The sequence below is a fragment of the Cibotium barometz genome, chromosome 39 (genome assembly GCF_041138505.1).
Source record: "Cibotium barometz isolate CiBa-2024 chromosome 39, ASM4113850v1, whole genome shotgun sequence".
NCBI classification, from domain to species: Eukaryota; Viridiplantae; Streptophyta; class Polypodiopsida; order Cyatheales; family Cibotiaceae; genus Cibotium; species Cibotium barometz.
In genome coordinates, this window is record NC_141084.1 from 31,382,113 (window position 1) to 31,395,624 (window position 13,512).

At 48.0% G+C, this 13,512-nt stretch overlaps 1 protein-coding gene across 4 annotated transcripts in view; it reads right to left on the reverse strand.

Moving 5' to 3' along the window:
- Nucleotides 1–13,512, reverse strand: part of LOC147615987 (uncharacterized) — a 131,754-nt gene that overhangs the window by 36,457 nt on the left and 81,785 nt on the right. For all 4 annotated transcript variants that reach the window (XM_086778618.1, XM_086778619.1, XM_086778620.1 and 1 more), the window contains 3 exons: nucleotides 8,413–8,461; nucleotides 8,233–8,293; nucleotides 8,080–8,148 (listed from right to left, as the gene is read on the reverse strand). In XM_086778618.1, the coding sequence (XP_086634744.1) occupies nucleotides 8,080–8,148; nucleotides 8,233–8,293; nucleotides 8,413–8,461 (179 nt within the window). The remainder of the gene's footprint in view (nucleotides 1–8,079; nucleotides 8,149–8,232; nucleotides 8,294–8,412; nucleotides 8,462–13,512) is intronic.

Sequence of the window (13,512 nt, forward strand, 5' to 3'; positions counted from 1 at the left end):
CCACTTACATAATTCCACAAATTCTTTGCAACTAGCAGATTCCTGAGCATAAAGCTCCACAGGGAATAGTTGGTTCCATCCAACTTATCTTCCTGGGCTAAAAACCCAAACACATCAGCAGTGTTCTGTGCCATGAGAGCAAACTGTAACCTGCAAAAGAGACTGACTGCACAAGAGTCCACAAATATTGCTCGAGACTGTCTGTTTCACACAGATAGACAGCACAGCAACAAAAGCCCCAAATTTCTGGTGGCTCAAATTTCTCTGATTCCCACAAAAAACCTGTGGGAGCTGTCACAGATTGTGCAGCAACACAAAAACAGCAAAAGCCCCAAATTTCTGACTTGATTTGCTGACAAAATTCACAGTTAAGCTCCAAAATTCAGCAGGTAGACTCACCCGAGTTGCTGCTGCAGATTGCTGAGGTAAGAACTGATGCAGAAGACGGTACAGAAGGCTGTACGGACAGAAAAACAGCAACCAGCAGGTGCTGTACAGAACTGTACGGACAGAAAACAGCAGATAGGGCTGTACGACTGCTGTACGACTGCTGTACTATCAGAAAACAGCACCAAAACTGGTCGTACAGACCTGTACGGACAGAAAAACAGCAACCAGCAGCCACACGTGCTGCACAGATGCTGTACGGCCTGTAGAAAAACGACCAGCACTGCTTTTTGCACCAGAACAGTGCCCGAGACACACAGAAAGCAGTCGCCCAGGTCTGTAGAAGGAGGGCGACCTGTTTTTCAGCACCAGAAGCAGGCGACCAGCACAATAGAGGTGTTTCTTCGCGACGAAAGTGCTTCACCAGCAGTAGGGAAGGCGGGAGCAGGAACAATAACCTGCTTTGATACCAATTGTGAGTGAGAGACGGTGTGGAGCAAAACGAAGAAACAGAACAAAACGTGTGGAGGCAAGGAGCAAAACGATGGAGCTCAAAATAATGAAGATAAGTTTGTTACAAAACTTAGGGCATATAATAGCCCTAACTGGTGCCCGTTTCACATAACGGTAAGTTGGGCGCCTTATTGGGCGCGGGGAAAAAACCTCACTTAAAGTGAGTAAAAAGTGCCCGGCCGGTCCTAATACATTGGCCACTGCCCATAATAATGTCAGGACATTATTTCTAACAGATATCATCTATCCGCAGTCGGCCGAGTTGCCTCGGCACTAGACAGCGCTCAGAGGCTTTTGATTACTCCTTCACACGGCTTTTTGGAGCAGAGGGCCCTCATGAGCCAGCACCCATCCGAGTTCATGTAGTGATACCTCCGGCCCGCGGGGAGGAGGCACTTGATTCAGCGGTGGCCTTCTTGTTCCCTCTCTGTGGCCCATGCGACCGGGAGTGGACTCTGGAGCTCGCTCTTAGCACTTTGAAGACTCAGGCAGTCGAGTTTTCTCACCATGTGAGCGATCTGGAGGTGACAGATGTGATAGGCCGACTATGGGAGTTGGCTCATTTTTTCTTGGATCTTAGGAGTGTGGATGCCTCAGGGATTCGTCATTTGGTCGTTTGCATAGTGGTAGACTTAGCACGCGACCCTGGATATGTATGCATACACGAGGTTGCTCTGTCTGAGTGGGAGGCAGTCGCCATGGGACACACCGGGTGGGCAGATTCGTAGCCGCTCGGATGGGGACTATTCTCCATCCAAGCCGCTTGCGAAGGCCCGCCTTACGGCTGAGATAGCATCCACCTCAACACGTCATCCATGAGGATCATCTCATGGAATGTACAGTGTACAGGGCCTTGGCGGAGCACATTATATACGCTATCGTGGTTGCTTGAGGCAGGAGCTGCAGAGATGCTTGGTTGGTGGCAGTATTGATATTTTGATGATGCAGGAGCACCACTTGGGTGAGAGCAGGATCCGGAGATATGGTTCGGTGATGCCTGGCAGATGGGACACCTTTTGGTCTGCAGGGTTTGGCCCTTTGGGTGGACAGGGAGGAGTATGCATGGTCATTGCAGATGTATGGCGGCAGGCCATTGTGGATCGAGGGATCATTGTGCCTGGTAGAGCACAGTATGTCATTCTGAGGATGCATGATGAGCTCTTAGGCGTGCTCAACGTCTATGCGCCCAACCATGCTAGTGCCAGAGCAGAGTTCTGGACCCAGGTTACGGATGCATTGCCAGAGGCCGCACATTGGTGTGTCGGGGAACTTCAACATGCTTGAGGACCCGGCCGATAGGGTGGGAGGCAGTCATGTTACAGTGCACGGCACGGAGCTTGCAGCTTGGGAGCGATTTTGCATGTCACTGAGGATCACTGATGCATGGCAGCATGGGGCCTTCTCCCGCTCTCAGGACAGTCTTAGTTTCTCTCGGTCGGATCGCCGGCAGGGAGGGACTAATCTATCATGGATTGATCGCTTTTATGTGGGCGACTAGTTAGGGGAGCAAGGGGGCTCCATTGGCATTCGCTGGCACCTCATTTTCAGACCATGCGCCAGTTATTTTGACACTTGAGGAGAGGACACGGGAGCCCAGCTTGCAGTTGAGGATCCCAGAGAGGGTACTTACAGATCCTAGTCTCACTAAGGACATCGAGAGGATCTGGCATGATAGTCAGTGCTCTGACCAAGATGCAGCAGGCCAGTGTGCCCACGGACTCATCGAGCTTAGCTCTTTTCTACACGCTGCAGCTTTGACACGACTGGGAGAGACTCGCGAGCGGGAGCATCGGCTGAGACGCAGCCTTGCTTCGCTTCAGCGCCTTCAGGAGCAGCAGCCTGCATGTGAGTGGGTGGCGTCCCAGCTGAGCCAGGCACACCAGGAGGTTAGAGAGGCAGAGGAGCAGAGACATGAGTTTTACTATCGTCGCCAGGCCTCTCAGTTGGACGCAGCTTGGTGATAGAGTGACTGGGGAGTTTTTTGAGATTACTGGACCCCGCCATGCTCGAGCAGGAGTCCGTCAACTTGGGAGGCCGGACGGATCGGTAGCTACTGAGCCCGGGGAGATTAGAGCGATTGCCATTGGGTTCTATAGAGACCTGCTTTCAGCGGAGCCAGTCACTGAGGCTCGGGATGCTTGCAGACAGACTGTGTGGGCCCATGTGCAGAGGAGGGTCACAGATCGTATGCGTACAGTTCTGGGTGAGCCTCTTTCAGAGGTTGAGCTTGCTGAGGCCTTGAGGGTCCTGCCGCGCCATAGTTGCCCAGGGGAGGACGGATTGACGCCTACCTTTTTTATGCGCTATTGGGACCTTTTGGGGTCAGGTCTCCGCAGGGGCTTTCAGTATGTTTTGGACACTGGGGTGATGCCACAGAGCTTTTCAGAGGGCTTGATCTTTCTTATCCCCAAGGGGGAGGGAGTATCAGATGATATTCGGCATTGGAGACCTATTACGATCCTCAATACTATCTACAAGGTCTTAGCAAAGGCCTTGAGTTTGAGGATCCAGCCCTTCCTGGGGGAGTTGATTCATGCTACCCAGACACGATTCGTCAAGGAGCGTAGTATCCTTGACAACATTTTCACCTTCTGAGAGGCGACGGCCCGAGCTAGATTTCTTGGTGAGGACTTGGTCATGATGCTTCTCGATTTTGAGAAGGCATGCTATAGAGTCGATTGGGGTTTCTTAGAGGGCACTATGCTTCGCCTGGGCTTTAAGCCAGGTTGGATTAGAGGGGTGGCAGCTCTGTATTCCACAGCTCGTAGCCAAGTGTTGATTGCAGGAGGACGGGGGCCGAGTTTTGAGCTGACCAGATCAATCCGTCAGGGGTGTCCTCTCACCCCGTTTCTTTTTCTCTTCTTTGCTGAGGCTATAAGCATGTATTTGACGGCAGAGGAGGTTGGTTTGAGAGGACTCCAGCTCCCAGTCCGGGGGGAGGACCTGCTCGATGCTGAGTTTGCTGATGACACGGGCTTATTTTTGCGTGGCCAGGAGGCCAATCTTCTTCGGGCAGAGCAGTCGCTCCAGGTTTTTAGTGCAGCTTCGGGAGCATTGATCAATTAGTGCAAGACAGTGGCCTTTTGGATCAGTAGCGCTCCCACTCCGGCATGGAGCCCAGACCCCGGTTTTAGATGGATTCCTCTTGGCACAGCAGTGCGATATTTGGGATGCCAGATTGGACTAGCTGGGTGCCCCACCAATAGTAACCGAGGCCCTATTCCAGGCAGTTACCTTTTTATAGCCGCTATGGGAGCTCCCTCAGCAGAGGTACTCCCGATTGGCATTGACCTCATCCATACAATTGGCAGAGGATGGAGATACTCATTGTTGGTACGCTTTGATGAGATCATGGTTTGACCTACATGGTTTGCGGATAGAGGCACTACCACCCTTTCAGTACAGTCTGGATTGTCCATTTCTGAATCTCACCGGCTCGGAGCAAAACCGCGTGATCTGGATGGATATCATCAGAGTGGACACAGAGAGGACATGGACTAGCCCACTTGAGCCCTTGGGCACGAAAATGGTTCATTACAAGAGCCATTTTCTACACCTCTCACCGGATGATTTTATCACCCGCCCGGCGTACATGGATGTACACCTATCCCATGGGATACGTTGTGCCATTGGACAGATCCGGACCTCATCACACCAGCTGCGGATTGAAACAGGGCGATATGTGCATCAGATCTTGGATGACCGCATTTGTCAGCTATGCTACCAGGAGGTAGAGACAGAGGAACACTACATTTGCCGATGTACAGTCTATTATGAGATCCGAGGGAGATATCACTGCCTCTTCCGAGAGGGTTTTGGGCTGTTACGCAAGGTCATGGAGTTTGAGGATCAGAGATGCCTGGGATTGTTTCTACTTGAGCGCAAGAGACGCAAAGAGACTCTCTTGGCAGACAGGAGGCCGAGCCATGATGTACCTAGACAGAGGACCCTGACAGGTTTCTTCGGCACCAGCACCAGCAACCCAGCCCACACACCTCCTGATACCTCCTCCATTGGGCCATCAGGGCACCGACCACGCTCCCAGGGAGTCACCACTGATAGAGCAGTTATCTAGTTATCTTATGTCGTGCTCGTCGGCCACGCCCACCAAGATCCCGACCACGGCATCCTCACCATCGCCAGATTAGACCATTATTGCTCGGCATCGGAGGTGCCTACCTCGCTTCTACGACCTCTCCATTCTAGACAGCCCCATGGCAGAGATACTTGATCTAAGGAGAGGGCAACACTTCAACTGATAAGCATACATGGATCTACCTGATATACATTTTTCAGTATTTCCCAGTATTTTCTACTCAGTATCATCTTGGAGTCTTACAGTTCTGTTCTTCTAACTGTAGGACAATCAATTTATTGTACTTTCTAGTCTCATTTAGTTGTTCTCTTTGATGAGACACCAACTTCAGATGTACTCTCCGTTTTGGTCTCATAGGCCAATATGGCCTGTTTCTCTCTCATCACACCAACTTGAGATTGACGTAGGTAGGGCAGCACGGATCCCCAGAGCAGAGAGGATATGCAGCTATGCTAGGAGGAGGTTGAGAGTGAGGAGCATTATGTATGCACATGCAGAGCATATAGTGTCATTAGAGAGAGATACACCACCATCTTCAGTGGACATCCCTCACTCTGCCAGATCATTGAGTCCGCAGACCAGCGCAGATTTGGCCATTTCTTGCTAGAGACACAGCGCCACAGAGAGACACTGATACGGACTCATACCACAGGGAGAGGTGGGCGACAGCTCCAGCTCACTGATTTCTTCCAGAGATCTATCCCAGTGCCTACCCTGACACAGGAGGGGGTTACACTTCAGCGCGCTGCGGACCTCCGAGCCAGATGGAGACCGAGAGCACCAGGCTACCAGACTCCCAGACTACATCAGAGGGAGATCACAGAGATACGGGCTGGACATTAGCACCGTATCCAAGAGCGGCTAGCTCACTTACACTCACACCCGAAGATCATGCTCCGAGGTATTTTTGCCTCGCCATCGTCTATGTATCACATATTACACCACCATTATGGTACTGGTTGGAGCTAGACAGATCTGCATTGCATTCTTGTATACCCTACGCAGAGTTCGGCCTCTAGTAGACGGTAATACAGCTTTCTTTCTTTCTTTCTTTCTTTCTCTCTCTCTCTCTCACGAAACTATGGCTATTTGCACGAGGATTTGCAGCTTTGGGGGCACTTGAGAGACAGTGCGCAGACATACAGTTTCAGGAGCCACACATGAAACTATGGCTATTTGACACTCTGGTTACACCGACACTTCTCTATGGAGCGGAGATATGGGGGCCTAGTCTTTTCCATAAGAGGAGGAAGCATTGGCAGGAGAGTACAGACCAGAGAGAGACTATTACGATGGATGGCAGCATATGGAGAGGCCATTAGTGATGATGATTGCACGCATGATTCGGAGCAAGTCATCTGTACCACATGAGATCATCAGGGCAGAGATGGGGGCTACTCCAGTGGTTACTGAGGCTTTGTTCCGTGGAGTTACTTTTCTCCATAGAATATGGGAGCTCCCTCAACAGAAATACCCTCGCCGAGCACTCACTTCCTCCAAACAGCTTGCAGATGAGGGAGACACCCAATGTTGGTATGCCCAGATGCGCACATGGCTGGCCTTGCATGGCATGAGTATTGATGCACTCCCGCCTTTTGCTTACAGCCTGGACTGCCCGTTCTTAGATCTCAGCCGTTTAGAGCTGAATCGGGTGATCAGGATGGACATTGTGAGACCAGGTACATAGAGGACGTGGGTCAGGCCCCCGCAGCCGTTGGGCACGAAAATGGCACGCTACCATAGTCATTTTCTACACCTCTCTTCAGACGGGTTTATTATACGCCATGCTTACATGGACACACACCTCTCACATGGTATTCGGAGTGCTATTGGACAGATTCGCACCTCTTCACACCGGCTGAGGATAGAGACAGGTCGATATGAGGATATATCACTAGAGGACCACATATGCCAGCTTTGCCATCAGGAGGTGGAGTCGGAGGAACACTATATATGTCGTTGTACTGTCTACTATGAGATCCGAGGGAGGTACCACTGCCTGTTCCATGAAGGCTTTGGACCTTTGCGTCAGATCATGGACTTTGAGGACCAAAGGTGCTTAGGGCTCTTCACACTTGAGCTTGGACGCCACAGAGAGAGCCTATTGAGGGACAGGAGGGCAGTGGGACCAGAGCCGCCTAGACAGAGAGCCCTCACAGATTTTTTCAGAGCCAGCACTGTAACCCCACCAACCTCTACTCCCCCATCTACAGGCGTACCTGGCAGACCACCCTCCAAAGGAGTTACCCTGGACAGAGCCATTGCCATCTGTAGAGCGAGATGCCCATAACCACGAGGATTGCGTCCACGACTCCCTCACCATTGGCAGATTCGAGCCATCATTGCCCGCCACCAGAGGAGTTTACTGCGACGATTCAGTGGTTCAGCTTTCAGCTCTTAGCTCTCTTAGGATGTTATTATTTTCATTCTTTCTTTCAGATTTGTTATGATGAGACATCATCATCATCAGTTGTACCTTGTTTTGGTCTCATGGGCCATTTCGGCCTTCAGGAGACGTTAATATATCTTTCTTTCTTTCTCACGCGCACACATGCATTCATGTACATACACACATGCATACATGTGTGTGCCTATGTGTATGTGTGTATATGTGTAGATCAAAAACCATAGACACGGTTCCAACATAATCTGAGACAGTTTATTCGGGTAGGGTTTGGAGAAATAACTTGGAACAGTAATGGCAAGTAAAAGTTTAAAATTAATGAATAAGTTTGATAGAATAATAAACATAGTAAAAGGTTGGCAGATGTCCACACTTTTGATGTAAAGCAAACACTACTAACCTACATCCATTCACCAGAACAACTATGTTAGAACATGCATGGCATGACTGGGAACTACAGATTATGCATGAGGTTCTCAATTGTTATCCTGGTCACAAAGTACAATGCAGCACATCAAAAGAAGAGGAGCTAGACTCCCCGACAAAAAAGGTGCTTAAATTTGTGCAATGAGTATAAAAGAAATGGGGTACAACTAAAGATTTATGATGTGGAGAAAAAAGTTAGTCTAGATAACAAAATTTGAAGAAAATTTGAAATTAATTGGAGTTCAATCTATACCAGTTCTAGATAGCCCCTGAAGGTTGGATACAGCCCATGCTAGATTGCCTCCTGCTGTCATGATTGAACCTGCAATAACACGAGCAGTGTTGAAAATCAGCTCATAGTGTCAAGGAGACCAAATGTATTTTTATTTTTTTTAGATGGGAGTACCTGTCTTGAAAACAAGAGAAGAATCAGGGTGTGCCAACCTGAAAACTCCAGGTACACGAGACTGCATATCAACAAAAGTATTGGGTAATGGCTGAACAAGGTTCAAAAAAGACCAAGAGCATCGCTTCCTCATAGGAGGGCAAGCATGCGACTATGCTATACCCTTTAATACATTCTCACCTCTTTGTTTGATTGCTGCACAGACCGTGGGAATGACCCAGCCACCCACCTACACATTAGACAAATGACTTTACAAGTGACATGACATATGCTATCCTAAAAAACACACATGGAAAGAAAGGGGAAGTGGACCATTCAAACCGAGGATCTTTTGAAACCCCTATAACCCTTACTGAGTAAAAGATTGCATTGCATGGATCACCTAACATCACATCAAAAATTTATGCAAAATCCATCAGAAAGGATTTCATATCCAAAGCATGAACACCGATTTTTTTTGGGACTAGCATCATGACAGTTTTCCACTTTGTAAGCCGTCAACCATATTGCCAAAACCTCAGGCCATGATTCAGCATTGGATTTTGAGAAGGCATGTGACAAGGTTGTAGAGGGCATTCCAAAGGGTACTATGGCTTAACAATTCAGATTAGTCGCTCTGTTGGATATCAAAGCTCCACCCTCATATTGCATTGTCCAGGCATGGCACGCACCTAGCTCAAGTTTGTACAAGCCCCATTATGAGGAGTACCCATGGTTGAGCAGCCTGGGTGCCAAAGTCATCCCCGTATAGACACGGGATGGTGGCCTAGGAGGCCAAATGGTTTAGAGACGGCTTAGATTAGATTTAGCATCAATAAGGCTACATGTTATAGTGGACCATTATCCCATAATGGTCCACACATGGAGTAGGTAGACTTCACTCTTGGATACCCTATCCTAACATTGTGGAGCCCAAGATGAGCCCAGATGACCATGGGAGGTGGGGAGAACTACTACCCAATTTCTAGTACATCTTAAGCCGAGTCTACACCGCGGACCGTGGCACCCGACCATGACCAGGGACCTACATAGATACACGGCCCAATCCCTTCTCCACAAAGTTTATCAGTCATCGTTGTGAGTTTAATCCCTAACTTCTACTAGCATACAGCATCCGTCTTAGCAAATCCGGATCAGCTATCGAAGCTCCCTATTGATAGGAGAACACGAGTGTGGGGCTTTGCCATCTAATGTATCACTTCAATCGACAGTACAATATTCTTCTCCATCTCTGTCATTGTGCAATTTGAGTTTAAAAGGTTTGTGATGTAAAAGATTCTACTACTTGTGAGTGTTCTCTTGCATAGAACATAGCATTGTATACTCTTTCATGGTATCACAGCTCCAACTCAGCACACAACTTCTTTGCTAGTTACTATCTAACACTCTCTTAGAAGAAATGGCATCTTCTTCAAGACCTCACCCACCACCATTCAGTGTTGATAGAAAGCTTAACAACACCAACTATCCTCTCTTGAAGTTTCAGCTCAAGGCAATCCTATCCTCCTATGAGCTTTGGAACACCATTATAAGTGTTGATGTTCAACCCCACCAAGGAGGGATGCAAAAGGCAGCCCTATACCACCAATTGCCAACATTGTCTAAGCTTGGAGACAAAGGGATGCAGACACTCTCTCCACCATTGTCACTAGCGTGGAAGATAGTGTGCTAACCATGGTTCAACATGTCTCCACAGCTGCGGGAAGCATGGGTTTTGTAGCATAGCCAATACGAGACCTCAAATCCCTCAAGGATTCAGCATCTTGAAAATCTGCTTAACCAAAAAAGCTGAATAAAGGCGAAGCGATGGAGGTGTTCCTCATGAAAATCAAAGATCTTCGTGACAAGATGGCTGCAATCGGCATGAGTGCTCTCTCCCTGGATCTTGCTCGTCATTGTCTAAGGATACTACCACCTAAACATGATAGTTCTATTACATCTTTAAATGTTGATGTCGGGTCTACTCCTCTCACATTTGAGAATCGCACTATTGTGGAGATGGCAAGAAGTATGCTTAATGAAAAAATTATTCCTAAATCCTTTTGGGCTGAGGAAGCTCACACAGCTCTGTATATTCTTACCAAGAGTGCAACAAAGGCCGTCAAACTGATGACTCCGTTTCAGCTCCACAATGGAAAGCTTTTGTGTATGTGTTCCAGATGCTCGGAGAACCAAATTGGATCCCAAAAGCAAGAAATCAGGAGTGAGGCAGCTCACACGGCTCTGTATATTGAATATTCTTACCAGGAGTGCAACAAAGGCCGTCAAACTGATGACTCCGTTTCAGCTGCACAATGGAAAGCTTTTGGGTGTGAATGTTATGTATGTGTTCTAGATCCTCAGAGAACCAAATTGGGTCTATGAGCCTTAGGCAAAGAAGAACATAGTGAGCCATAACATGGTATTTCAAGAACCACCACCTTGAATGAAGGAGAAGCTTCCCTTTTCTTCATCATGCAACCCGGAAATCACCGAAGCTACACAACCTCCACACGCAGCAAGACTTCCTCGTGCATGCAGCAACCCTAAATCCACACCATTTCTTATGCAGATGGATTTTGAAGACGAAGAATCACAATATGCTCTACCACAAAAGTGATATAGACAACTTTTGGATGGAGCAAAACCTTTGCCATCAAGAACGCATCTCAAGTTGTTCACAGATCCAAAAAGGATAGAGAAGCAAAACAAGGCTCAGGAGACTCTTGTGAACTATGCTCTCATGTCAGAGGTACTCACGATTTAGAAACCTACCACCCTTGCTAAAGCACAAGGAGACCCAAATAGTATGCCAGCCATGCAAGGAGAATATGACTCCATCCTCCAAAACCACACTTAGGATCTTGTGGATCACTCTCCACCGAGACGCAAGGAATAAAGTGGGTTTACAAGGCAAAATACAAGTCTAATGGTACTTTGGAAAAGTACAAGGCACGGTTGGTTAGCCAAAGGTTTTGCATAGTTGAAGGTTTAGACTTCCAAGAGGATTTTTCTCCTACATCCAAGCTGACCTCACATTGGTAGCGCAGGGAGGGTGGCTTGTTCTCCAAATGGATGTAAAATCTGCTTTTCCTCAACGGGAACCATTGAGAGGAGGTATATGTAGAGCTACCACCATGGTTCATGGTTCTAGATTTTGAAAGCAAAGTTTGCACGTTACAGAAGATGTATAAAGCATATCCTCCAAACCTTGATCCACCCTCTCTGTTTGCCCTTGAGACTAAGGATGATCAGAGGAACTTATACTCAACGTAGTCTCCAATCTCTGGAAAACTAGTTGCCAAAAATGTCCAGAAAACTTCAAGTCTCTATCACTAACTATATCAAAAGGCAATCCATACAACCAAAGATCTTGAGAAATCCGATGTCCTAGATATATGAGTTCTCTTTTGAAGAACTCACACTTCGTATACTTGGCATACAACTTCTCCCCTCTCAAAATCCTCAAGACGATCTAGAGATGTTCAACGTGCTCCTCCAAATTACAACTATATATCAAGATATAATCTAGAAACATGACCACGAATTTCCCTAAATAATCTCTAAAGAGATCATTCATCATCTACTGGAAAGTATAACATTCATGAGCCCAAAAGGTAACACGAGAAACTCACGAGTCATAATGGCCATCCCGCATGCAGAATCCTGTCTTAAAGACATCTTCCTCACTTATCAATATCATGTGATAACTGGTATGAAGGTCAATCTTCGTAAAATAGGAAGCTCCCTACAAACCAATCAATCAAATCATCCGCTTTCGAAAGGGGAAACCTAATCTTGTTTTTTCATGTGCATGCACGTGTGTACATTTTTTCCGATGACTGACACATGCATCTGTTTTGGGTCTGTAGGACTGAAAACTTTCATATTAAAGCTACAACCCTTGCAAGACCTTCGATCTTAAACAATAGTATCTATGGAAGCAATCTTACCTTTAGCATCGGTCGCATGGGTCCCCTTTGACTTTGATCCTCATGTGCCTTGTTGACCACACCCACTGTTACGACCCTATGTTTTTCTCTGGACAACAAGCAGGTGGGCACGGGCACGGGATGGACAATATGAACAGGCATCAGTTTGGATATGAAAAGGAAACCCATATGTGTGGCCAGCCCAAGTGCGAAAGGGGACAAAAGGGAGTTTTGAGTTTATAAGGTTTTAAAACCTTAGATGACTTAAAATATTATTATTTTTATGGGCATGCATTTTTGATATCTGCTTTTGTTTTTTTTGGAGAAAGCGAATCACATCTTTGCAAAAAGGCGAAGGGTGCCAGATTGTGGATCATCGACGATTGCCGGGTGGTGGTCATCACCTTGGAGCAGGTCGTCGTGTGGTCATCGTGTGGGGCGTCATGTAATAGCGGGAGCATCTCTCTTCGCGAGCAGGCCACATGCGGCTGCGCGTACGGGCTGCAGCCAGTCGGGCAGTCAAGCGGGAGTCAGGTGGGAGGCTCTCTACGCCAGGTGGCTGCGCGTATGGGCTTCATCTGGCAACGAGCGCCAGGCGGAAGACTTTCTGGCAATGTGGAGCAGGCCACGTGCAATAGGCTACTGCATGTGTGGAAGGAGCCAAGCAGGGCAATGGCCTTAGGTGGTAGCATGTGGTTGGCAACAGGATGTGGTGCATCACCTTGGGATCGCAAGATTGTAGGAGTACGTGGGCCGGCTGCAGGATTCGCATCTAGGTGCTACACACAAGTAGCGTATGGCTGGCAGCAGGACTCGTATCCAGGCGCTACTTGCAGATATCGTGTGGCTGAGCAGGATTCCTCACGCGGAGAGCTCTATAGGACTCCTTAGGCTATGTTTTGGAGACATCAAGGGCTTGCCCTCTTCCCTGTGTGTGTGGGCGCACACTCGCAGGTGTGTATATGTGCCGGTGGGCACTCGTGCGTGCACGTGGGTTGTTGGAGGAGGTACTACTGCTCTCAGCTACTGTTGTGGCGGCTTTGTGTGGATTGTACGAGCGAGCAGGGCTACTGTTGATGCTCCTGCTGTTGTTGTACGACCGTACTGCTATGATAAACCATGGGATGCAAGCCCTATTGAAGAGATTGGGATAGAGAGGATCAAGCTAAGATGCACATGATGATGTTCCGGGATATCGTGGACTTTCTCAAGGAGGCGAGCCCATGGTTGTCACTTCAAAAGGAAGTGCAAAAGACAGTGCAGGATTGTGTCTTTGCCTATATGAGGTGAAGAGCAAAAGTTGAAGATGAAGCTCAGGAGAAAAGACACCAAGGACATGAAGTAGTCAGCCAGGAATAAGAAGCAGTTG